The sequence below is a fragment of the Diuraphis noxia genome, unplaced genomic scaffold, assembly GCF_037042655.1.
Source record: "Diuraphis noxia isolate RWA-SAM2 unplaced genomic scaffold, SU_Dnox_SAM2 contig0002, whole genome shotgun sequence".
In the NCBI taxonomy this organism is placed as follows: domain Eukaryota; kingdom Metazoa; phylum Arthropoda; class Insecta; order Hemiptera; family Aphididae; genus Diuraphis; species Diuraphis noxia.
In genome coordinates, this window is record NW_028301712.1 from 57097137 (window position 1) to 57123703 (window position 26567).

Consider the following 26567-nt stretch of genomic DNA (forward strand, 5'->3'; position numbering starts at 1 on the left):
TTATAGGCGTATAAAATATGGAAAGTAAACATTTCGCAGTTGGTGAAAAAATTTTTCGATAATTGTATACGTTTAAATTAATAATTAACATATAATATTATGTCCTTGAGGCATTGACGCATATAGTGTCATATGTTTATTTGAGTCTTATTATTTACATTAAGTGTAAGAATACAGCTTGAGTTCAGACGCACCAAATATTTGACCCAAACTCTTTTCTACGGAATAATTTACAAGATATTCGCGTGTTACAATACAAATGTTCAAAGACAAACAACTAAGACAAATAATATTCGTGGGTGTATAATATTATAATATCCACGCGAAGAATATTTATTAATGACTATTATATTCACTATAATATTACATTGATTATTTTATATTATTACAAACAGAAAATATGATACATAACTCATATGGTCACGGAATTCAATAAATGTTCAAAAATTACAAGTAAATGGTCGAATAACTAGGTCTGCAATCGTTTCGTCGGCAGTGTGGTTCGTAAAAGGTGGGTATTATCATCATACTTGTAAAGTAAGTATACTCTATTGTGTTTCAAAATAGTAAATAATATAAAATATTTTTATTATTATTTATTGGAATGACTAAGATTCTTCGATTAATTCCATAACATAGTATTTTATAAAAAAAAAAGGAAATAAAAGCAGTGTTGATATATACGTGTTTTTGTAACTACATCTCACTTTTAAATTTTAAAGAATAATATTATACTAAATTAATTTAGGTTTGAAATTCTTAAATTTTTACAGTTTAAGGGACAATCAAAACTAAGTATAAATATTAAACTGATGATCGATTTGAATATACTAGTATATATGTTAAATCTTCTGGGGAATGTCTGTTGATATTTGATACTATGTCTCAACTCAATTAAAAAAATATATTTGAAACCAATAAAAGACTTTTTTCAACATATTCTGCTCTTGGTGAACTGTCACGGACAAAGTAAGTATTGAACATATTTTTAAATTGTAATGTTAACTATTTTAAATATATTGCAAAAGTATTTTTAATATAATATTATATGCAATTATATAATAATATTATAATTATTGTACCGCATTAGTATAAGTTATATGTATATATATCAGAGTTGGGCAAAATTTTATCTAGATAATTATTCGAATTAATATGTATTTGAATAATTTTCAAACATAGTTAATAGTTATACTCTTATACTAGTACTACACATGTATTTAATATATACCTTAATAGTAATTATTTATCAATATTGAAAACGTTATTATTTTATCTAGTTTCAGTACTATAGTCTCAGATTTTTTGGTGTTAGGTAGAATAACTTAATTTGTTTTTCCGAATAAAATAAAATTTACAATTATGTAACTCAAAATAGAATGCCAACTATTGTTTATAATAATAAATGCCTATCTTAAATTAGCTCAAACAATCTATGTTTACCCAAACAAAATGAACGAAAATTATTCGAATAATTTTTACTAAAATATTTATATTTGAAAATTATTCAGATAATTTCTTACTCAAATAAATTTTCATTCGAATAATATTGTTTTCAAATTATTCGAATACATTTTTATTCGAATAATTATGTTTGAAAATTATTGGAATAAAAATTTATTCGAATAATTGTGAAAAAATCATCCGAATAAAATGTTATTTAAATAATCATCTAAATAATATTTTATTCGAATAACGCCCTACTCTGATATATATATATACGATACAGTGAATTCAGCAGAAAACATTTTCAATAATATGTAAATTGTTTATACCATACATTACTATGTATAATATAGTAATATGTATCTGGTACTCGACCATACGGATATTATATACTTATATAGGTTATCATATTATTTATTGTATGTCATCAAGTCAGCCGTTTGTTGGCACAATAGACGTGATGCAAAAGCCTGAAAGTTTCGTTTTGACGCCGTTCCAAAAGTTTTGCATCAGATGGAGCGTGTTTTTCGACTCGTCCTCGGACCGTCTGTCCAGAACCGAAACAGTGCTCAGAACTATTCAGTTTTCAACGATCATGATCACTTCGGGGATGACCATGACTTCGGTGTTGATCGCTGACAACAAAAAAGCGCTCGAATCGTTCACGTACTTCGTTATATGTGTGTTCATGTTGGCGATCATAACGTTCGCCATCAGGACAAAACGTTTCAACCGGACCATGCTGCTGATGGTCATCGACGAGTTCCCCAGCTACAATAGGCCCATGCCTGATGCACTCAAGCGCAAGATAGCGGCAATACGCACATCCTACAGTGACTTTACGATGAAGGTAATCGTTTCTTATCTCACATTGGTCTTGTTCGAGATACCGGCCACTGCGATGGTGCCGCTGGCAGCCGCAGGTCTAACTCAAGTCAAGTTGGGTTCACAGAGCACGCAGATGGTGGTCCTGTGGTTCCCGGCTGACACAAGTCAGGTGAATCTATACAATAAAAAAAATTTATGTTGTTTACATAGGCAGTATTAATAATAAATGTTTACTATTTCGTATAAATCATGACATAGCTCAATTAATTTTATTATGGTATGAACGATACATATTTATTAATATAAAATACCTATGTAACACAAATAAGTTAAATAAGATAAACCAACTATATTGGTATCTATAGATAAAAATAATACATTTGTAGCTATTTGTATCAAGATTCCCAAAGGTAATATACTGACATTTTATTTCATCAACTAATTACTTATGTTTTTCTATGCTCGATACCTAATCAGTTTAAATAGCATCTGAAGTCGAAATTGTATGATCTATGAGTGTATGCCATGTACATATATAGTAATGTTTAAAAATATATTTAGCTACATATTTAATTAGAGGTAGATATATTGTTCCGAAAACATTTCCCTTATTTATTATGTTTATGTATTAAAGTTATCGAATTTTATACAATAATAATTTGTCATTTTAAATACATTTAATAGAATACATATAAATTTAATAATATTATAAATTATAAATTATACATTTATAATACAGCAATTATTAAAAAAAATAGTTTACGGTAACAGTAATTATGAGCATATATGAGAATCAAATTTTGATGTAATTGCCGATTGGATTATTTCTATTTAAATTCATCTTTTAAACTTATATATTATTATTCTTAGAAAAACAATGGTTCAAGACCCTCACAAATGATCTTACAGTTTTTCATAATGTATGACTGTACCTACTTAAAATATGATATAAGTTTATTGCTTTTGAGATGTTAAAAAAATACAAATTATATCATTTAAAGTATATATTTTTAGCATTTATTTAATCGTACATAATATATAACAATATTTCAAAACAAAGAGTCCCTATAATATCATTTTTTTTCCAATAGTTTAATGATTACTCAAAATTAATACCTACCACTCTACCAGTATAATAATTCTCAGACTAAGGTCCCAATAACTAGATTCAGAATCGGCCACACTCAAATTTCTCACAGCTTCCTAATGGCCAAGGAAGAACTTCAAATGTGCCCATCATGTGGTGTCCAAGTCACCACCAGCCATATCCTCACCGAATACTGAAAAACCACAATATTCGAACAAGAAACAACCTTCCCGAAACATTACCAGAAATATTTAGTAATCATAACATCCCATTCATTACAGCCGCCAAAATCTAAACAAAAATATGATCAAAACTTAGATTTAGTAACTACACAATTAATATTTAATCAATGATTTAGCTTTAAGTACAATGGCATATGTTGCAGAGGGTACATGAACAATTTAAAAAAAAAATTCTCAGACTAAAATATTATTATACGACAGAGTTATGTAGGTGCTATAATATTTCCATAATATATACCTGCCATAAAAGTATAATCTATTTTTCTAGCACCTTTCATTTTTATTATGAATTTTTGCAGGTCAAGATGTATGCGTTTTCGTATGTGATACAGTTCTTGATCGTCGTGACCGTAAAGTTCATCATAACCGGCATCATGTGTTCGTTTTCGTTCTTCGTCAATCAAATGATATCCGAGTTCCAGATACTATCCGCCTACGTCGAGCACGCGGTCGAGATCGTCGAGTACGACCAATCTGTCGACAAGACCACCGAGCAGAAGTTGTTGGAGCACGTGAAGAACTGCGTGATGCTTCACAACAGGCTGATTCACTTCAAGGACCAACTGAACGAGAGTTACGGGTACATTATACTGCTGGAGCTCATGTTCAGCACGCTCTACTTCTGTCTGTCAGCATTCAACATGATATTCGTGGGCAACCGGTTCGTCATGGTCAAAGGTCTGCTGACTCTATCCAACTATTTGGCCGAGCTGTTCATATTCTGCATGTATGGCAGCATGGTCGAGGACACGCACATGGGCCTGCTGAGATCTTCGTACTCGGCGGCGTGGTACGCACAGCCTGTCCGATTCCGCCGGGCGCTGATGATGGTCATGTCCAGGACGCAAACACCGTTACAGTTGACTGTCGGCAAGGTGTTCATAGCAAACCTGCCACTGTTCCTGTCCGTACTTAAGGTCTCCTACTCGGGGGTCAATGCTCTCAGGGCGGCAAACGCAAAGTAGAGTCGTTAGTTACACTATAATATATTATGTAAGATTACTAACGCACGACCACACGTGGTTTTCGATGAATATCAGTTTTTTTAATTTTTTCGTCCTTCATATTATATTATACACTAAATTGTACACATTAGGACACTGTTCATAAGATTCAATAATCTTATTTTCGTATTTCCAGCTAGCGTCGAAGACAGCTGCGGTGTTTCAATAAGTAAGGAAAATCACAGTGTTAAAATTATTTACGGTACAAGATCACATAAAAACGGTAAGGGCGTGCCCACATCATAAGCGCGACGCTCCACAAAATTAATAATAAACAATAATATCGCACCGCCATATGACGAAGAACATCAAATATTTAACATTTAACGAATACTATAAATACGGATGGTTCGCAAAAAAATTATATTTAGTAAGGAAGGAGGTATACTTATTAAAATATAATTTTTATATTTTTCGAACCCAGCTAGAGAAAAATCATTTAATTTTTAATAATATTAATTACCTTAATATTATTCAGTGTACGGGTATCATGAGAATCATTTGGTTTCGATGATTTTGTTTTGTTATTTGTATATTTGTCAAGGGTATAAAATATGTTGGTAAATATTGTATTGAATACATCTGTAACTTATGTAGATCGTAGATGACAGGGTGTATATTATTATGTATAATATTGTGTTACTGAACTATTGTGAGTATATTATTGTATTTACGTGTGGGCTGAAGCGAACTAAATTATTGAGAATTACAATTTTATTTGTATTTATTTATTTTTTGGCAATAATATAAATAAATGATTTTACGCATATTGTGCAATATACTTGTAACATGATACTACCATATAGTAATAAATATCTATATATACATACTTATACTTCATACTACGTTTTAAAAATAAAATGGATTCGATGAAATTCAATATAATGATTTAAGTCATAGGTGTATGTAATATTTGAAGTATTGGTAATCAGCGATGGACATCAGAGCAAGATAATTGTATACATATACATGTTATAAGTTTTTTGGAGTTAACATAAAATGTAAACAAAATATTATAGAACAATAAAAAAATAATATTCTAATCCCACACCAAAAAAAATAGTAATTACTAACTACACAACATCTGTGTAACTTTTTTCCGTGATACCGGTCTAAATTCAGTGCTACGTTCTCTTAACATTGAATGAAAGATTATGAATCATTATTTCTGGTATGTAATTATTAATAAAAGTTAAATGGATTTAACTATAATGAACAGGATAATATTATTATTATTGATTTTAGATTCTGAACGGAGCGAGGAATGTCCGAATGTATGATTTTACCATGATGTGTGTTTTTTTTTATTTTTTTTGTGTCTGTCATCACGTTTTGGGGCAGTAAAAGTGTTTCGATTTTCGACTTCAGTACTTCGTTCGATCAGAATGTGAATTTAGTTGATACTTTGGGGGGTCAAAAATAAAAATTCTCAATATTTTTCTAAATAATCGGGATAAACAAATTAAAAATTAAGGAAAAAACGGGAAATTTTACGCACAATCAGTTTTCGACAAAATCGATTTTGGTTTTTGATGTAACTTTAAAACAAATGACTATAGATAAATGAAATTTTCACCGAATTTCTATAAAAGTATATTCTATCCACCATCCACCATCTTCCACTTCTTATGACATTTTGAGCTGATATTTCTACACAATTGCTAATATTTATGATTTAACAATTGAAACATTATTGAATGTTAAAAATAAATACACATTGTATATCTTCGGTCATAACGAGCGGATGACATGAAGACATTAATATACATTATTTAATCTTCTTAAAAGTAAAAACCCTTTTGTAAAATAAAAGTTTTATATTAGTTATTAATTTTACCACCACGAACTTTTAAAAAAAGTACTTAGGGCAATACTTTTTGACCATACAATGGCACTAAATTCACAATTTGTATAGTCGTAATAATAAATTAAGATAAGTTTTTTACTCGGTTATATTTTTCGTAAAAGCGGATCCGAAAATAGGACTCAGAGCTACCGAATAGTACTTTTTAACAATATAGTAACAGTAATAGGTATTAGCCAATATGTAGGTAGGTATATTATTTAAAAATAACAAATTGGTAGAAACTTCGCCATAAGTACTATTTATTTCAATAAATCTTTTTTTGTATTCTATAAAATATCTATTCTTTTACATTGTTCTTTTAGTTTTAAGTATAAACTCTACATAATATTATATGATTTCATTTACCTACATAGGTTCATAATATTTAATAAAAATATAATTATGCTTTTACATAAATTGTATAAATTCATGTTAACATTTTATATATGTCTCTATTTCTCCATGTAAGTCTTGACTTTCGTAGTATTTAGATACAAAAATTAAACGTTTTTCTGATAGGTGAAGCAATATCATAATTTTTTTATATCATGAATGCAATAAAAAGTTAACAATAATAGCTATTGTTAACAAATATTCAACTTTTATGCTGATGGAAATTTTAAACAAATTTCCTATGCAGTTTATTTCAGTTCAGTGACTTGGATTAATTCTGTATGTAACAAACTATAAAAGAAACTATAAAGTTATCGGCTTCAGTTGTTCATAATAGATTTTTTCACTTTTTTTTTTAGTTTAATATCTCAACTATAAAAAAAATTAGGGATTACAACTATTAACAGTTCGGTTTCGACTGTAGATAATAAAATAGTGTGTGCCATTGCTGTTTATTATTTTTTGACTAAGTTTCGTATTTTATATTTTTTTTTCAAACAAAAACAAACCATTTCCAAAAAGTACCAAATTTCCACTCAGCCAAACAATTCATCTTGAACACTGAAAGGAGCTTCGCTTTCTTCCATTTAGAAGTAGAAACTTAGATTAGTTATCTAATCAAACTAATTGTCATTCAGTATGTACCACCCACGGTCGCGGCAATCCGACGGCCAGTCGGTATAATAACGTTATCTGAGGATAACAAATCTCAATGACAATATGCTGACAAATAATTCTAAAACCATGTCACAAATAATAATTCCAAAATCTCGTATAATACAGAGTGTGTCAAATTACTCCCTTTCTTCGCCAACACAATCCGCTGAAAATAACGGACTTTTCACTCCTACAGGTTCTAAACTTTTTTTTCATCATCAAAAACAAATAAAATATATTTCAAACAATCGTTTTTTACCGCTTTTAAATCAAACCGAAGATTCCAAAAATGTAGTCAACGATCCAGAAGACATGGATCTAGACTCCGATCAAAACAAACTTTCTACCACTTTTACAAAACCATTTTCTTCACCAATATTTATTTGATATTCAACGAATCAATTATTTTTGTAAGAGTATCAAATTTAACGAGAAATAGTTACATTCAAATTTTTCCGAGAACATATCCATGAATATATTAGGCGTTACATGCATGAATAATTTTATTGAGTGCGTATCAACTATAGACTTGTCGGCATACACTCAACTGGAACAAAAAAAGTACACTGCAAGGCAATCATATTTCAACATGCCAGTTGCCGCATCAAAATATATGACAAAATCATATATTTTATATGACAAAATCATACAAAAGAAAAGTTTGTAAATTTAATAAATAAATATTATTTATAAAATAAAAGTACTGAATAACGGCCAAAGAAAATACTGCGTTGTCATTTCATTACAAAGTGACAAAGGGCGAACTCTCTTGTAAAATGTACAATTACAACATAATAATTATGAAGTATAAAATCTTTGGACCCCTGTTCCATTATACCCTCTAGTCCTGTATATTTGTACTCTCATCCAATATTGCCTATTTAATAGGCTATCTTATACATTTTTATTACATATAAATTGTATATAATATGTTCTTAGTTGTTCTAATAATAAAAAATAATAATTAATTGCTGTATTTTTTTTTTATTATTATTTTTATTAAATTATATTAATTTATATCCAATACCAAGTGCCTAATACAATAATACAATTTTATCGAAGAAGATAAAAATTACAAGAGGCTCGTGTTGTATAGAAGTAGTAAAGGTACATTACAATTAATATAGATAATATCATAATTGAAGTAGTATTGATTTATTTTTAATGAAATTGAGTATAAATAATAATTATGTTAACAGATGTTTCTACGCTATTTCATTTTTAATCGACGGGTTGTGTCAGCTAGATCTAGAGCGGATAAATTTGATATAAAATAATATGAATAATTATGGTATTGTTAGTTGAATTAATTTACTTGATTAAGAGTGATAAAGGGTGGTAAAGAGAGGTTATGAGTGGAAGGTTCCTTTATAGTTAGCTGCGAAGGGCAAAAGAAAAGCCGGGATTATTAAATTTTCTTGTCAAGTTTTAAGCAATTTAAATTTTACTAAAATTGTACTGAACTTAAGATGTATAAATACCTATATATATATATATTTTTTTTTAACAAGAGTGCAAAATGAATGTGTATTTCATCATTTAAAAGCCCAGTACATTTGAATAATATAATATATTTACTTTAATTAGGAATTTTTAATTAAATGTATTTTTTAATGAATTTGAATTGTTTTTATAGTAATAAGTCATACATTTTGTGTATAATATTGTATTGTTTAAATAAATAATAAAACGTACAAAATGAAACAGTAGTTAAATATGTGGTAATCGATATAGTTTTATAATACTTCTTTTCTTTCTTGATTAAAACAAAATCTTTTTAGGACATATATAAAATTATTATGATTATTAGTGTTTACCACAAACTAAGATTTAATTAAGTAAGTATATTTTAATTCATGGTGCTTACTTGATAATAAGTTGGAAAATAATATTAAACCCACAAAAATTACAGTGGTACAATTTAGCAACTATCGTTTCAAAACTCCTGGTAATTTCAAATTGTACGGTAAAAGTGTTCCTTGGTCACCTAATATCAAATACCTTGGTATAATTTTGGACAGAAAACTAACATTGAATCCACATATCACCTCCTAACTTCAACAAGGCTACCAAAGACTAAAAGTTCTTAAAAAAAACTTTTGAACAAAAAAATGCAACCTAGGTACTGTATAACTAATGGCTAATAATAAAATAAAAAACTTTAGTAGTGATAATATCATAAAACATATTAAGTAATGTAGACTGACGGAGTTTTATTACTCAGAATTGTATTTTGTATACAATGGTTTTATATTATTGAGTTCAAATGTAATACATCCATATTGCAGTCTCATTCTAAACATACTGTACACTAGAGCGGTAATCACTTATTGTCTATATTTTTTATGATGAAACTTAAACGTGAGATGAATAATCAATATTTACTCTATTAGATTGTGATTTATGCAAATAATATTCAACCAGGGACCTATACCATAATAAAATATTAAAAAGAAAGAAAAATAGTAAAATATTTAGTATTTGAGTTTTCTACTATTATATCGTTAATTATTATTGATTATTTTATTTCTGTTCAAAATTTTTGTTTGTTTACTAATATTTTGGTGTATGATTTGTCTTCATTATTCTATCATATAAAACTAATAGTCTTTATTACGCAAATTATTTTAAGGAAAATATTGTAAATTAACATAACAAGATTGCAATTATGATACGAATTTAGTTTGTCGATGTTGGTACTTGTAAATTGCAATATAACAAAAAGTTCATTAAAATCGTAAACTACGAGAAAGTTTACAATTTACATTTTAAATTTATCTTACGTCACTAAAACTTTAGGTTAGTAAAAAATAAGTAATAAATGTTTAGTTTCATATCCTGAAAAAAATTACATATATTATAGATAATTACTGATCTACTTTTGTTTTAGAATCTATGCATGTCCTAATATCGGAATATTGAGAAAATAAATTATTTTTAAATCTTCAATTTAATTTCAGTTAAGCATAGGTGCAAATTGGTTCAATTCGGTGGGGGGGGGGGGTTAAGTCCTGACTATTTATATTTTATACATTGAGTTTTTAATAGTTTGTGGGACACTTATAAATGGGGGGTGGGGGGATAATTATGACTTTGTGGACACTAAGCTGCCTTAACCTCCTGAAATTTGCACCTATGCTGTTAAGTCTTCGAAAAAATCTTAAACTATCAAAATTGATCTTTTGAATTCAAATTGATTGATATACATTTACATTATGAATAGTTTTATATATTTATATTTGAATTATTTGATATTTAATCAACTATAAATATAAAATAATATAATATGTTGTACATAGGTTCAATATTATTATCTCTTTACTTATAGTAGCATCTACAGTGTATTTTTAAATCATTGTATCAAATTGTACATAGATATTAAATCATAAATTATGATGAGTTTATACAAAAAAATACTCATAATATATTATAAAAATGTATAGGTATTTGTATATTTGTATCTATATGCAATATTTACAACATTCATTAATTAATTACTTAAATAATGTTTTGATGCGAAAATCGCCCACTTAATTCAATTCGATATTGCACGTCTGATTATTTTATTTGAAATCTAGCACAAAATATATGAAAAAAACATCATTGAAATGGTCATTAAAAAAATCTCTTTGATGTATTTTTTATGGCAATCCTGTCAAAAATAACTGTATAATATCACTCAAATTATAGTACATAGTCATGTTATATAGTGTATAATACATATTATAAAATGTGTATAGTGTATACCGTATATAAAAAAATAATATATTTCACCAACATTTTTCAGAGCAGATGCTTGGCAAATTGTGTTGAACCATGGGTTACATTAATATTGTATTACCGTTTTTGGCAACATCCGTAATATCTGTGAGTCTATCTGATAAAAATTATGATGCACAACATAAATTGATTGAACAATTTTTAACGGTTAGAAATATAGACACTGCAATTTTGTACATGTGCTGGTCATTGTCAGGTAATGCATAAATATTATTTAATTAATATATATTGTTAAAATTGTCACAGTTGAATTTGTATCATATATTAGATCGAGTCAGATATATGAAAAAATTCAATGAAAAAAAAATAGCGGTCACACACCGCAATAAAGACGATTTTTATAGGGATTTTAGTTTGAATGATTTGTTTACAATAACACAGTATTCTCCTTCACTGGGAGTAATTATCGATTGGTCTTGTAATGATGATCCACTGTTCAAGGTAACGTAATGTATATTATTTTCATTTTTATGAACTGTATTATTTTTGTTTAATGAAAAGGTATATTCATTCAAATTTATAATGGAAAGAAAAGTAAATCTCAACATTTAAACATTATTTCAATAAATTGAAAATTGTTTCTACATGAATAACATTATACTAATGTTCAATGGATTAAAATTTAATTTAATTAAAATTAAAACTCTGACATATTAATAAAAACGTGTAATAATGATCATTTTAATAATATACTATAGCTGTTTTGGACATTCGCTATTTTGACATACGCTTTTTTGGATTTGTGGTATTGGCGTAATACCCTATGAATCCTCTTTCATAAGCAAAGATTTATAATTTAATTCAAATTTAACACATTTATTCATTATTATTCGGTGGCCTACATCTACTCAACAACGAAGTATACTCGATTCTTACTGTATGGTATAATGGTTACCTACATTTCTCCCCCAATTTTATAACAATGATAAGAACATAACTAAATAAATTTGAAATCTATGGTGACCATATTGGGGAAAAAACAGCTTATCATGTATAGAAAATAAAATATTATATAATTATTGATTTCGGTAAATCATGAAACAAATTTAATTCAAATTACTTCAAATTACTTAAAAATCAATAATTTATTTATTCAGTTAAAAGTAATTTAACTTAAACTTTTATCTTGTTAATGCCCTGCAGACTTGAAAAATAAATTTATATTTTATACCTAAAACAAAAATTGGGTGGTAGCTGGTAGGTATTTTTCAAATGTAACAAATTAATTGTTTCTCAAAAATGTATTTTATAACACATTTGTAAGACACAAAAATTACTTAAAGTTAAGCATTTATTTATTAATTTTAATTACCTTTGTTATATTTTGATAATGATCAAGATTTAAGATTTTATTGCATATTTTCAACCGTATGGACTTGCATAAAACTATATTTTAATATGTTTTGAATTGACATAATTAATTATTGTTTAATATCATACAATCATTCTTTTAATTATATTTTGAATATTTTAAAAAATATAAACATGCTAAATATGAGTATAAAATTATACAAAATTAAGTCACCGTATAAAAATTGTTCATTTTTTACTATGAAATTTTGATTATTTATGTAAAGTTTTCAGAAAGTTGGTTATGGAACGCTAGTTATCATTGGCTTATGATGATGAGCAAAAAATCAAATAATAATATTCAAAGTTTCGTTTCTTCAAAAAAAATTAATCTTACAGTCAGCAGTGAAATTTTATTAGCATATCATAATGAAATGTATGACACTAATTGGCATATTTTTGACATTTATCGTACCGCTTACGAACCAAGAGGAAAATTAATAATAGATGCTGTCAATACAACTTTCGGAAAATGGGGAACTCGATTATGGAAATTTGATAAAAGATCAAATTTAGGAAATTTAACATTAAATGTTGTTACTGTAGTAAGTATAGTTTTAAATTTAAAAAACAATTATTCTTTATTCAATGAAATTATGTAATATAATAATCTTACACATTGAATCAGGTGCATGTAAACTCCACCGATTGTAACCTTTTCAACATTTTTTTTTTGTAAATACCACCGGCACGTTTTTTTACCTGAAAAAAAAATATGAATTCCACCCGTGCGTTTTTTTTTCGCCTGAAAAAAATTAATCTTATAAACTCCAAAATTCTAGATCAAAAATATTTAAACGCAATAATTTTATCATACAAGAAAAAAATATTTCTATGATGAAATTCGTCAAAAATGCATCTAATCATTATAAAACTCAATTTTAAATTGTATTCAAGTAATTTTATTTTATTTTATTTTTTTTAAAACTACCTAAAATCACCATTCAAAATAATTATATATATATATATTATTTTGGCCAACTCTATAGTGATCATTTTTAATTATTAAAAATATTACTAAATAAATGTAAAAAGGTGTAAGAACCTACCTAAATATAATATAGGTATGTGTTAAATCTGTATATAAATAAATCTATTATTATTGATCATTATAAATATTTTTATGTATTATTGTATATTATTATAATATATATTTTATTTATTTGTTAATATCAATACTGCTAATTACATTAAATTAATAATAATATTTTTTTAAATCATAATTTCACTATAAAACATACCAGTGGAATTGGGTTATGAAAACGAGAAAATAAATTACTAAAAAAAAAAATAATATCTTAAGTACAAATAACAATTGAACAATAATAATATAAAGGTGGTGGTGTTATAGTGTAGCCTATAAAAATAAATTATTTTTACAGCTTTGAGTACTTTCTATGATATTGAGTATGATTTTTAGCCCATAACTCAAAGTGTTATACGTTTCATAGAATTGAGATTGTCTTCTAAAATAATGAGAAGGGGTTCTACAATTGTCTGCAAAGAGTTAGGTATGTTGAGCGAACCATTTAGTACTGAGTTTAAGAAATATAAATCTACTTTTTCGCAATGAAAACTATGTTTTAAAATATTTAGGATCTGTATACTATTGGAATAATCGCGAGGTACATGATGAATATTCATTTTAATTTTTGGATACGTTCAAGAAATATCTGATCTATGACTAAATAATGTTCCCGGACTAAGGATTCGTATTCAAGTAAAAACGAACAATAGCATGATATAAGGTACAGAAGCATCTAACAAACTTAAATAGTTTAGTATTACCTATGACAAATCCAAAAATTTTAAGTGCTCTATTTACCCCACCGACGTGATGACTAAAATAGAAATTAGATAAGTGGTTAAATCCAAGATCTTTAAATATAGGCAAAACATTCTCGGTCTAGGCCATCAAGATAAGATAGGAAGTTAAGATAGGAGGATAGATACTATTAGTAAATAAAATAAAATTACACTTACAAAGGTATAAATAATATGAACCCAAATAATAAACACATACAGTGAAAATGAATAACTCACTTATTTTAATATGTCATTATTTTAATTTAAATCAAATGTATACCTGAATGTGCAGGTGCATTTTACTTAATATACACTTTTTATTCATAATGGGTTGAAAGGAAATAAACTTGTCAAATAATATGGCTATGATAATATTTTAGGGCAACCCTTACGGTGCTTTAGCTAAGAAAAATGACACAGATATTCAACCATCTAGTGAAGAACTGGTTAAATATTTAAAAACTTTTAATTTGGATCGCTTGAACTCTGTGCAAAAATTTAGCTATGCTATAATGTATCCGTTGACAAGAATTTTACTAAACATCACGTAAAGTATTGCTAGAGATATTATTATGTATTATATGTACTAGAACTTACAATATTGCGTTCAAAAATTGTTTTCTATAAATAATTACCTATGTATACATATAATAAAATATAAGATGTATCATACTAGATTAAATATTCAAACGACAAATTCATGGGGTTACATAACTAATAACAAATGGGACGGAATAGTTGGAATGTTGATGTCTGGAGAGGTCGATTTTTCTATAAGTCTAAATGCCCTGAGGTCTGAAAGATATGATGTCGTAGATTACTCTGCTATTTCTACTTGGAAACATTTGTATGTAATGTAACTAAATATATTTAGTGTTATAGTGTTAGTAATTTAACTTTCAACACGTTCTGTATTTATAAATTTTAAGGTGAATACAATGTTGTTGAATTTTACGTTTTTACGTTGTTAAAAATAACTTTTTAGTTTTTTCTTAGACCTTGTTTCATTTTTCGGCATCCTCGATCATCTACGGCGTCAACAAACATATTCCTGCGTCCATTTGAATCGGCCGTTTGGTTCTCAATAATATGTGTAATGATATTGTCTGGATTTGTTTATTGTACAATTATGCATTATGAATCGAATCAAATGTTCTCGTTGAGAGTGTTAAGTGATATTGTCCTACTAAAAATTGGCACGTTATGTCAACAAGGTAATATTCAAATTTCATAGTATCATAACACAGGTGTTTTATTCATTCTATTCAATTCTACTATTTATAATTATATACTATTACTTTATGATAATTAACTGCCTACTGGCGAAGCGATGAATGTATTAATTTTGCAATGCGATGTGTTTTCATGGATTTACGATTTGTAGTAGAAATAATGCTTCGATTTTCAAATTTAGGGGTAGTTTCTGATAACGAATTGAATTTAGCTGTTACTTTTCTTAGATCATATACTATGGATGGAGCTACAGTATATTATACGGTATAGCCTACAATAGAATGAAGCCGATATTAGAGACGAGTCACTGAATTAGGTGTTCGATATGCGCATGCGCGATGTAATTCGTCGCTTATTTATCCACATGTTATATTGTTATATTTTGAACTTGGATACGGCCTATGGATAATTATTATACGACAAAATAAATCGCGCATGATCATATCGAACACCTAATTCAGAGACTCATCGCCAATATCGTGGCTTCAAAATAATACTCTGTAGCTCCATCCATTATAATACATGATCTAAAAGTTACTTTTTACAAACTGGTTTTTGATAACATTTATTTATTTATTTATTCTTGGTGTAACCCAGAAACGAATAACCGTAACTATATGTACAGCGCTGCATATAAATATAAACAGACTTTTTCTAGAATGTCAGTGTTTAATAAATATATTAAATATATTTTGCCAGGGTCTATCCTTGAAAGCAAAGTTTCAATTTTTACATTTCCTTGTACCTACATCTGTAGTTTCATCTATAGAAAATAATATTTTATTTCCAATTACGTCTTTTCTAATTTGATCCATAGCTTCTAAATAGCAATCATTTTTATATAATTTTCTCAACGAAGTTACACTAGGAATGTCAATAAGAGTATATCTTCAAATAAACAATCGAAATTCGGAATTGAACGTTAGAAATTTTATGTGAAAGAATGTTTGCACACATTATATCCTTGCATAATAATCATGCTAAAGAATAGATTTTTTGTTTGAGAACTGTGATATAAATTGTTGTTTATTTTCTGTAGGTATATTTTGACGAACTAGTAATCGTTCGTATTTATTTGATCTAATATGTTGAATTACTGTGAATTTTTTTCAGCGCTTACCTTGAGTTCACAAGACTTACAGTAAAATATATCACCATTGGTAAAATAGTTGGATAGTATTATGTTTAAATAAATTTTCATTTATTTTTTACATTATGTGAACAGTTAAGAAAAAAATATAATCACGCATTTGCGTATAAACTAAACACAATACTAACACGTACGTTTCTCCAGCCCCCCACCCATCTCAAATTTCGAAAATGGTTTTGAAATTTGCTTGATACCAGGTAAAGCTTAAAATTGAAAACATGGTGAGGGAGCTGTAGAAACGTTTCTACAGACCCCCCTCATCTGAATTTTGAATATTCATACTAACGACATTAACGACGAGCACGCCATAACAATGTTGATATAAAATTTAATACAGATACCTAATTGTCCTAGTAATTACTTAAAATATTGAAAAATTGTTTATATTAGCATTATTTTTACAAGAAAAATGTTTAAAACAAATCTGACGCTTTTTAAAATATTCATATACTTACCTACCTTTGGCATTTACGGCTTGATTAGTATTTTCAATTCTTTAAATTTCAATAAAAAATGCTCAATTGGTGCAAAGTCTCATACTTCTCAATTGTTTATTTACCGAAAAAAAATAATCACAATTACATGTATATGAGCGTTTAAACTTTAAAATTAGAATTTTGAAAAAATTCCTCAAATTCATAAAAATTTAAAAAATAATTTCGTCATAAAAATATTTCTTTTTATATCCTATATTTAAAAATGTAATACAAGATTCCTCATAAGTTGTTCCATCTATAAAAAAACACACCATTGCAGTGACACGCAACATCTTACAACTCTACATCGCGATGCATCGTGGGGCTGCGTACGAGTTGATTCCTGGGCACCTGTTAACCTACACCGATATCGTTGAGTTGATTCCCGGGTCATTAAATATTTTTTTTCAATATTTAGTCAAATATCCAGCCTATTAGCGCAAGTCAAGAAACACCACTAGGAGGTTGGCTGACAAGTTTTCAAAATGATTGTTCTTTTTATTTTTTTTATAAAAAATTATTATTAAAACAAATTAGTAATTTGGTAAAAATGTATAGCAGATTATTTTTAAAAATTGGTCATTTGAATTTGAATTACCAGTATACTATGACAACACTTCTCTCACAAAAGTGACGTTCGAACTCATTACCGTCGTGCAATTTATTGATGTACAACAATAGAGAATTAACTCGAACATACCTCTTAATGATGACCCAGGAATCAACTAATACATAAAGGAGGTCTCGGAAATCAACTCACTATGCATCGTGGCACTCACCTTCCCACCTAATTTGTTATTGAAATGTATTTTTTAAGAGTTTTGTTTAATATATTTTGTTTTTAGGCACAGTCATGGAACCTAAAAAACTCAGCAATAGACTAATTGTCATTTTAATGTTCGTGTTCAGCTTGGTAATGTATCAGTTTTATTCATCCAGCATTGTCTCTGGATTATTGCGCCCGACCGTAATGAAAATCGATTCGATTCAAAAACTTGAAGAAAGTGGATTAGACGTTGGCGTTGAAGATTTCAATATTATTATCAAAGCTATTGAAGTATGTTCAATTATATTATAGATACATTAACTGATTGATATTTAAATTAAGTATTATTTATATTGAGGACCTATATCATATTAAAATGTTTGAAACTGTAAACGTATGTGCATAAAGGTGAATGGGGAAGTCAATCCTTACTTGAAAAAAATTATCGACAGCAAAATTAAATCAAAATCAGAGTATCTGTTGGCTAAAGATGGAGTGAAAAAAATTAAAAAAGGAAACTATGCATTTTTCACCGATCCAGCAACCAGTTATTGGCTAATAAACGATATTTTCACTGAGAAGGAAAAATGTGATTTAACGGAATTGCCACTCCTCAGATCGGAAACTACTGGCTACTTGGTTCAGAAAAAATCTCCGTATAAAAAATTGATCAATTACGCGTAATATTTGCAAAAAATGTTTTGACAGGAGATGATAAAATAATTAACAAATATCAATGTATATATATCATTTTTCAGAAATTGTATTTTACGGGAAACTGGTCTTATGGATAGAGAACTCCGTATATGGCATGCCGAAAAACCGAAATGCACTGCTGGGAAAACTACAACCGAAGAATCTCTAGTTAGCGTTGAAATTAAAGACATAGCATCACTCTTAACTTTACTGATCATCGGTTTTATCAGTTCTTTCACAATTTTGGTATTAGAAATAATTGTACACCGTTATAAAACAAACACGCCTATTATAGTTAAAAAATAGCTGATTCAATGACGCAGAGATGTATTAATCAAACACATTTTCAGTATCGTCTTTAGTGTCATTATTTTACATAATAAGGAGACATGGATATTTTAATTTATAATAATTATTATGCAACCCTATTATTATTACAATTTAATCATTAGAAATCATTCCATCATCACTTTTTAAATTACGTATTGTAATTTTTCATAAAATTAAGTAAACAACACTTTATTATATTTTCTTGAATATGTTTTTTTATATTCAATAACATGATAGCTATCTATACAATTATTTATATAGTTACTTTTAAGATGTTTTATGTTAATGTGGTTAAGATCAGCACATTGGCCTGGTCACTTTTTATTGACACGTTAATACGTATTTAGCCACCCTATTTATATAGCAATTATTGTGTTATGCCACTATGTTAAAGTCATGTATCGTGAAATTATCGTAAAATCTGAGCAACCATAAAGCACCTAAAATGCATTGCAAATATATAAATGTGTATCTCAGCCTGATCTGACTTTGTTATCTTTGGATACCTAATATAAAATTAAATTAACAGATGATAATATTGAGAATCGATGTTAAGAATAAGATGTCAACACATCGTCGAGACAAATATAGAAACATAGTTTATTTGGACGGCAGGTGTACAGGTTATTATTCGATCTTATTGATCCCATTCCTGATGAAATCGTTTACGTTGTCGTCATCTTCGATTTTATCGATTTTATGTGGTAGTGATGATGGTGAAACACGATGCCTGTTGTGAAACAACTCATGTGGTTTCAGGGTTGCAAAGTGTTTTAAACAAAAATGACAAAAAATTTTATTTTATGTAACTTATAACTTGTATTTCGGTAGAGATTATTCGTATGAACTATGCAGAATTGATAAGAATATTAAATGTTTCTTTATTATTGCTTTTTGTTTAAGTATGGGAAATAACTTATAAGTAATAACAATAGACCTTAATACCTTACATAGTTAGTATACAATGTTTAGTGTTTACTGTTTACACATAGTAAAGTAACTTAGTTAATTTCCATGTAAATGTAGCCATGTAGGTAACTGGTAACTATAATTCTTTATTTTTATTTTTACTTATTGTTGATATTGAATGTTATTTAAAAGTGTTAAAACAATTTTTTATTTAAATTTTAAACTTATGAGTATTGACTAATGAATAGAGTTAGGAAGTTGATGACTTGAATTTTTTTCCTTTGATTCTATACAATGCTATCCTAGCTAAAAATCTGTTTCGTGCTCCCTTGATGCAGAATATTCTAATTTTTATTTAGCATTTTTTTTCAATTTTATCTATAAATGCATTTTTTTAATTTCTAACGTCATTTTTCAACATTTATAAGTAATTTTTTCATCTCTTAGGTAATTTATTTTGTAGTTTTTATACAATGAGAGCATTTTTCTCAAATTTTAAATTAAAACCAGTGTTAAACCCAAGTTTGGAAACAAATTTTATTTATTTAAAATTTTAAAATCTAACTTTGGATTTGGATATATTGTTTGAGACTTTGGGTGTTATATGTTGTCAATATAATATTGATAAAAAGTGCTCTTTCAAACATACTCCGATCATACACTCTTATCAAACGTAACGCTATCGAGTATTATATTTATAAATAGTATGGAAAAAATCCGATAAACAAGTTTTTAGGTAATTTTTGCACTGTTTTTAGGGAATTTTTGCATTTTTGTTTTTTAGGTCATCTACATCCTAATTCTACTAATGACTATAGAGTATATGGTTAATTACTATCGTTTATACAAAATGTAAATTTAAAATACATACAGTTTTTGGTCATGTTTTAAACTTTGTTATTTTTTTTAGTGTTAGTATACTGTACGTCTGTACTTCTGTAGGTACAACAATTATTTACAGTTAAATCCAACAAAGATTTTTGAAATTTATTGTTACTGCCTTGCAGTAAAAAAAAGATTGTTAAAAAAAGTTGTTTATAGTTTAGATGAAATGTATGTTCAATGTAAACAAAAAAAAAACATTTTTCACAAAAAATGCGTTTAAAGCAATGTTAAAAAAGCGTTGTTTAGAACGTTTTAATGTTTTAAACACATTAATAAAAAAATTTAAAAAAAGCGTTTTAAACAAAAAAAACATAGTTTAAAACTTTTTTTTCAAACTGTTTTTTTTTTTTGCAACCTTGTCCGGTTTAGAGTTCATATAATAATCAACAGCTAATGCCGGGTGCTTGAACCGTCACAAAACTTGTATGTCGACGTGATGGTCTCCAAGAGTGGCAAGAGTTATCGCGGTAAGCTTTCAGGAACCGAACTTCGTCGATAGAGTGGCTTGTATAGGCTGCTGGGCACCTAAGACTGCGACGTCGCTGTTTGTGAGGCCCGGATATCTGAGCACTAGCTAATGTAACGTACATTAAATTATATACAATATACATACATAAAGTAACGAACGCAGGATTGCATTTCTGTCCTTGACCCTTTTAAATATGCCACCCTTCAGAAAAAATGTAACTTCTCATTACTCAAATAAATTTGCAGGAGTTCTAACAAATTAAATTAATTAAAATAAACGATAAGAAATTACACGCGAAGAACATATTATTTAAGAATTTATAAACACAATTTTGAATCAACTTAAGTATTTATATAAATAATTATAGCAATTATATATATATTAATACTATAGTTAAATGTATAAGAAATAACAATTTAGTGAAGAATTTTTTGATGCAAAATCATCAATCTTAATAATTAGTAATTACTCATGTAAACTGTCGACTTTAGGTATATACTAAGAAACATCTCAGATTCTATAGTCTATATTTATATCAATAAAGTCTCGTTTAATTTAGGTAGATCTATCACTCGATTTTGATAATGTGGCATTACTCTTTTCAATGATGAAAATCAGCGGTCTACTAAACAATTTCTTACAAAATTGCATACAATTATATTGATTCTCTAGTTTTTCCGGAAATAGTTAACTCATTAAATACGAAGAAAACTCAAATACACATAAATCTCTATGTGGTCTTCGACGTCTACAAATTCGGCAATCAATTTATAAAATATAACGTAAAGTACAGTTATCTTTCTTGCCTGTTATTGTACCTATATAATTACCTCATTACTAATTGTTTCGTCAAATTGACATTTCATTTTAACAGTTATATAATAATTATTAAATAATTATATTATTATTATATAATAAATATTGTATAGTAATACCTATCTTGTCTTTTTAAGCTATAACCGGGAAAAATTTAACCATGATTAATTAATATACAATTTGATAGATTTTTTGTCAAAATTTGAAGTATACTTTGTTATTCATTTTTGAATTAAAATAAAATCGTTTTTGTCAAATACTGATATTGCTGATTTCCGTAAAAATATTTGAAAACCAATTGCGCTCTAACCCTATACGAGATCATAATCATTATTTTCCCAAATACATTATTATTATTATTATTATATATATAATATATGTACCAATAATCACATCACAACGAAACGTGTTCATCGGAATGATAAGTACGTATATTCGGCTACGTGTTCTAGTTATAACATTATCATTAATTCTTTAACGATCGCAAACGAGGTGTAATTATTATCGGGATGACAAGTACGTATATTAAGCTACATGTTCCAGCTATAATAATGCCATTATTATTATTATTATTATACAGAAATGGGTACCTATGTAAACTGTAAAGATCTCATTGCGTCATGCCGATAGCCATCATACTTGTGCTGATTTACAGCTGAGTGATGAATACATTATAATATTATATACAAAGAAGAGAAAAACACACCCACTTAATCTTCGACAACACGATACACACGAATCCTATTGATGTGGCAAATCACCTCGGAATTTCTTTCCAAACAAACTGCTCTGATGACAATTACGACAAGACCTTTCTGACTAACAACATCCAAAACAGAAACAGTCAGTATATTTCCGAAATTGATCCTGCTTCACAAGACCAGGCACACCTAAACCTTCCGTTCTCTCTTAAGGAACTGAATTGGGCACTGGGAAAATGTTCCAGTCTCTCCCCGGGTCCCGACGACATCCCTTACATATTCTTACACAATTTGCCTCTTTCAGCACTCATCTACATTCTTCACATCTATAACAAAATCTGGAACTGTGGCAGGCTTCCCAAAACCTGGAAACATTCATTAGTGGTCCCTATTCTCAAACCCGGCAACGACAAATTCAAATTAAACAGTTACAGACCTATCTCATTATTAAATACCATGTGCAAACTGCTTGAAAAAATCATCGATATTAGATTGCGTTGGTTTCTAGAAAAAATAAATTATCTTATCCCTCAACAAAATGGCTTTCGAAAACACAGAAGCACATACAATTCTCTGCAGGACATCCAGGATAACATTCAAAAACAAACAAGTTCTAGGACTAGTTGCACTAGATATAGCCAAAGCCTATGATACTACCTGGAGACCCGGCATACTGGAAAAACTTCGTAACATCCTATGTAATGGCAGAATGTTTAATTTCATAAAGGACTTCTTATCGGATAGATCATTCCAAGTGAAAATCCACAATTATCTATCCCCTTACTTTAGTCAACAAAACGGTGTCCCCCAAGGGTCTACTATATCAGTCACCCTATTCCTTATCGCTATAAACGATATATGTGAGAACATTAAATTTCCAGTGCAATCTACACTTTTCGCAGACGATCTAAACATCCTTTGCAGAGGAAAAAACCCAAATTCTATCCAACCAGCTCTACAGGATACAATTGACTCATTATTAGAATGGTCTTCCAAAACCGGTTTTACGTTCTCTGCCACAAAATCTCGCTGCTCCCTCTTTACCAGGTTCAGAAAATACAACAATTTAGAAGTACATTTAAACAACACTCCAATACCATACACCAAAACCATTAAGATTCTCGGAATTACCTTTGACAACAAGAACACATGGCAGGCCCACTTGAAAGAAATTAGAAAAGCAACTTTAATAAAATTGAACATCATCAAATTATTAGCTCACACTACGTGGGGAGCAAACGGAACTACTCTCAAACAAATATATAAATCTCTCATTCTGTCCAAATTGGAATATGGTGCTTTCCTCTACACCGACGCCAAACAATCTGCACTCAAAATGATAGAGACTATTCACAACTCGGGTCTAAGACTTGCCATAGGTGCATTCCGTTCTAGTCCGATTTCAAGCATTCTCAATATAGCAAACACACTTCCTCTTGACCTAAGGAGAACGCAAAACTTTGCACTTCAAGAAGCTAGAAGAATACAAAACAACATTACCTCAAACTTAGAAAACACAATAAAACTCAACAACTTCGAGTTCAATTGTTCAGGAATATTCAAACATGAGCACGCTACCACTCCTCCTTGGTTAATGGAACTACACATCAATACTGATCTTTCTCAACACATCAAAAGTGAGACCATGGACTATACTTTTAGAAATCTGACACTTTCTTTACTCGAAGACTACCAGGATTACACCAAGTTTTACACTGACGGATCCAAAACCGAAATAGGGGTAGGGGCATCGGTATACTTCAACAACACATCCAAAATGATCAAATTCCCCGATTTCTGCTCAATCTACACAGCAGAAGCATATGCGATCTACCACGCACTTGAAACAATTCAACAACTCAATATAGATAAAGTGATCATATTAAGCGATTCTCTTAGTACTATAAACAGCATCTGCAACATAAACCAACCCAACGCCATATCCAGTATGATTCAAAATCTAATTGCTCTTCTAAATCACAACAACCAAGACGTAATGCTGCTATGGATCCCTAGCCATACCGGAATCCATGGCAACGAAACAGCAGACACCTACGCTAAAAGAGCTATAACCTCCCCTGAAGCTTCCTTAGTGCAAATTTGTTCTCTGGGAGATATCAGGGGAGCAATACAGTCCTTGACGTTGCAACAGTGGCAACATCGTTGGACATCATCACATACAAAGTTAAATGAAATCAAACCTTCCATCAACCCTTAGCCAACACACACTTCCAAGAGACGCCACGAAGTCATAATTAATAGACTCAGAATCGGGCATACGTGGTTTACACACAGCTTTCTCATGAGACACGACGATCCTGCCCAATGTACAACCTGCGGAGAAGCTCTAACTATCAAACACGTCCTTCTACACTGCCGAAATTTTACAGATACCAGAACCTCCTTAAACATTCCAGAACACCTCTACGAAGCACTCGGACCGGACTATGAAAATTCTATTAATATTCTAACTTTCCTAAAAATAACCAAACTTTATAACCTCATATAATTTCATATGTTTTCCTAGATATTCCCCTACTTTAATTACACATACCTACCAAGAATAATTTTATTGTAATATTGTAAAATGTATTGTAAATTGTACCTGTATATATAAGTAATATTTTAAAATATGTAAGCTAATAACCTTAGTTGTTGAGGCTTTAAAGTAATTAAAAAAAAAAAAAAAATTATAATATTATAATCATTTATAATGAAATTTTCCTAACATTCGATCACTCTCTATTCATTATTACAGTATTATTATTTATTTTCATTTTACTTTGCTCTCACCCTCCTTTTAAATTCCCCAGATATCCTATAATAAAAAATATTTAAAAAATGTCCTTAGTACTCCGTCGCAATTCCTTTTCAGCCTAGTGTGACAATTGACGACCTTGTATATTGAATTCCAAATCGTGTAAGGGTAACGTCACGAGGTTATATTTATCTGATTGTTACATACTAAACCTTTGACCGTTTAAAATAAGAACTCTTTTTAAATATCTAATGTAGATTTATTGAATTTTTTTAAGTTTATGCAGTTAATTAATTATCCAGTTGAAATTCTCAATTCACTCAATCCTCCTGGATTTCCACTACATTTATTAATATTAAAAATTGGTTGTCCTATAATGCTTCTCAGAAATCTTAGTCCACCAAAATTGTGCAATGAGACACGTCTACGAATTATTGGTCTACAAAAGAATTTGATTGAAGTTATTATTATGACTGGATATGAAAAAGATGAATCAGTTTTTATTCCTCGCATACGAATGATACCATCAGATTACCCTTTCCGATTCAAGAGAATACAGTTTCCTGTAAAAGTATGTTTTACCATGACAATAAACAAATCATAAGGGCAAACATTGAAATTTGGTGGGATCGATATAAGAGAAGATTGTTTTTCACATGGCCAATTGTATGTGGCATGCTCCAGAGTCAGTACGCCCACGAGTTTAGTTATTTCGGAACCAACAGAAATTACAGCTAATGTAGTTTATCGAGAAATATTATATTAATGATAAAAATCAGCTTAATAAACAATTAATATAATATGACATATTTTTTGAAAAAATCTTATTTAAATGTAATTTAACTGGACAAAGTCTATTTTTTAATCTTACCATACATTAATAAACCCGGCAACGACGGGTAATTCAGCTAGTCAATAATAAAGTAATATTAAATTATT

The 26567-nt window shown here is 28.8% G+C and overlaps 3 protein-coding genes across 4 annotated transcripts; all 3 read left to right on the top strand.

Moving 5' to 3' along the window:
• Positions 1-766: 766 nt before the first annotated feature.
• On the top strand, positions 767-5366 carry LOC107173684 (4-vinylanisole receptor-like). 2 transcript variants are annotated; one of them, XM_089219320.1, is made up of 3 exons: positions 767-969; positions 1879-2443; positions 3903-5366. In XM_089219320.1, the coding sequence occupies exons 2-3, from the start codon at positions 1907-1909 to the stop codon at positions 4566-4568; spliced, it is 1203 nt and encodes a 400-aa protein (XP_089075446.1). In that variant the 5' UTR covers positions 767-969; positions 1879-1906; the 3' UTR covers positions 4569-5366. The 2 variants fall into 2 exon arrangements, with proteins under 2 accessions (XP_089075446.1, XP_089075445.1); XM_089219319.1 differs by lacking the exon at positions 767-969 and having other exon boundaries at positions 1805-2443.
• A 5953-nt stretch (positions 5367-11319) lies between these two features.
• LOC107173686 (ionotropic receptor 75a-like) lies at positions 11320-20751 on the top strand. The gene is made up of 9 exons (XM_089219832.1): positions 11320-11479; positions 11552-11724; positions 12861-13178; positions 14820-14986; positions 15116-15286; positions 15436-15653; positions 18144-18355; positions 18473-18744; positions 18823-20751. The coding sequence occupies exons 1-9, from the start codon at positions 11320-11322 to the stop codon at positions 19064-19066; spliced, it is 1935 nt and encodes a 644-aa protein (XP_089075958.1). The 3' UTR covers positions 19067-20751.
• A 2657-nt stretch (positions 20752-23408) lies between these two features.
• Positions 23409-25088, top strand: LOC107173688 (uncharacterized). Its single transcript, XM_015524316.2, has one exon. It carries the CDS (start codon positions 23409-23411, stop codon positions 25086-25088), a length of 1680 nt encoding a protein of 559 aa, XP_015379802.2.
• The last annotated feature ends 1479 nt before the right edge of the window (positions 25089-26567 follow it).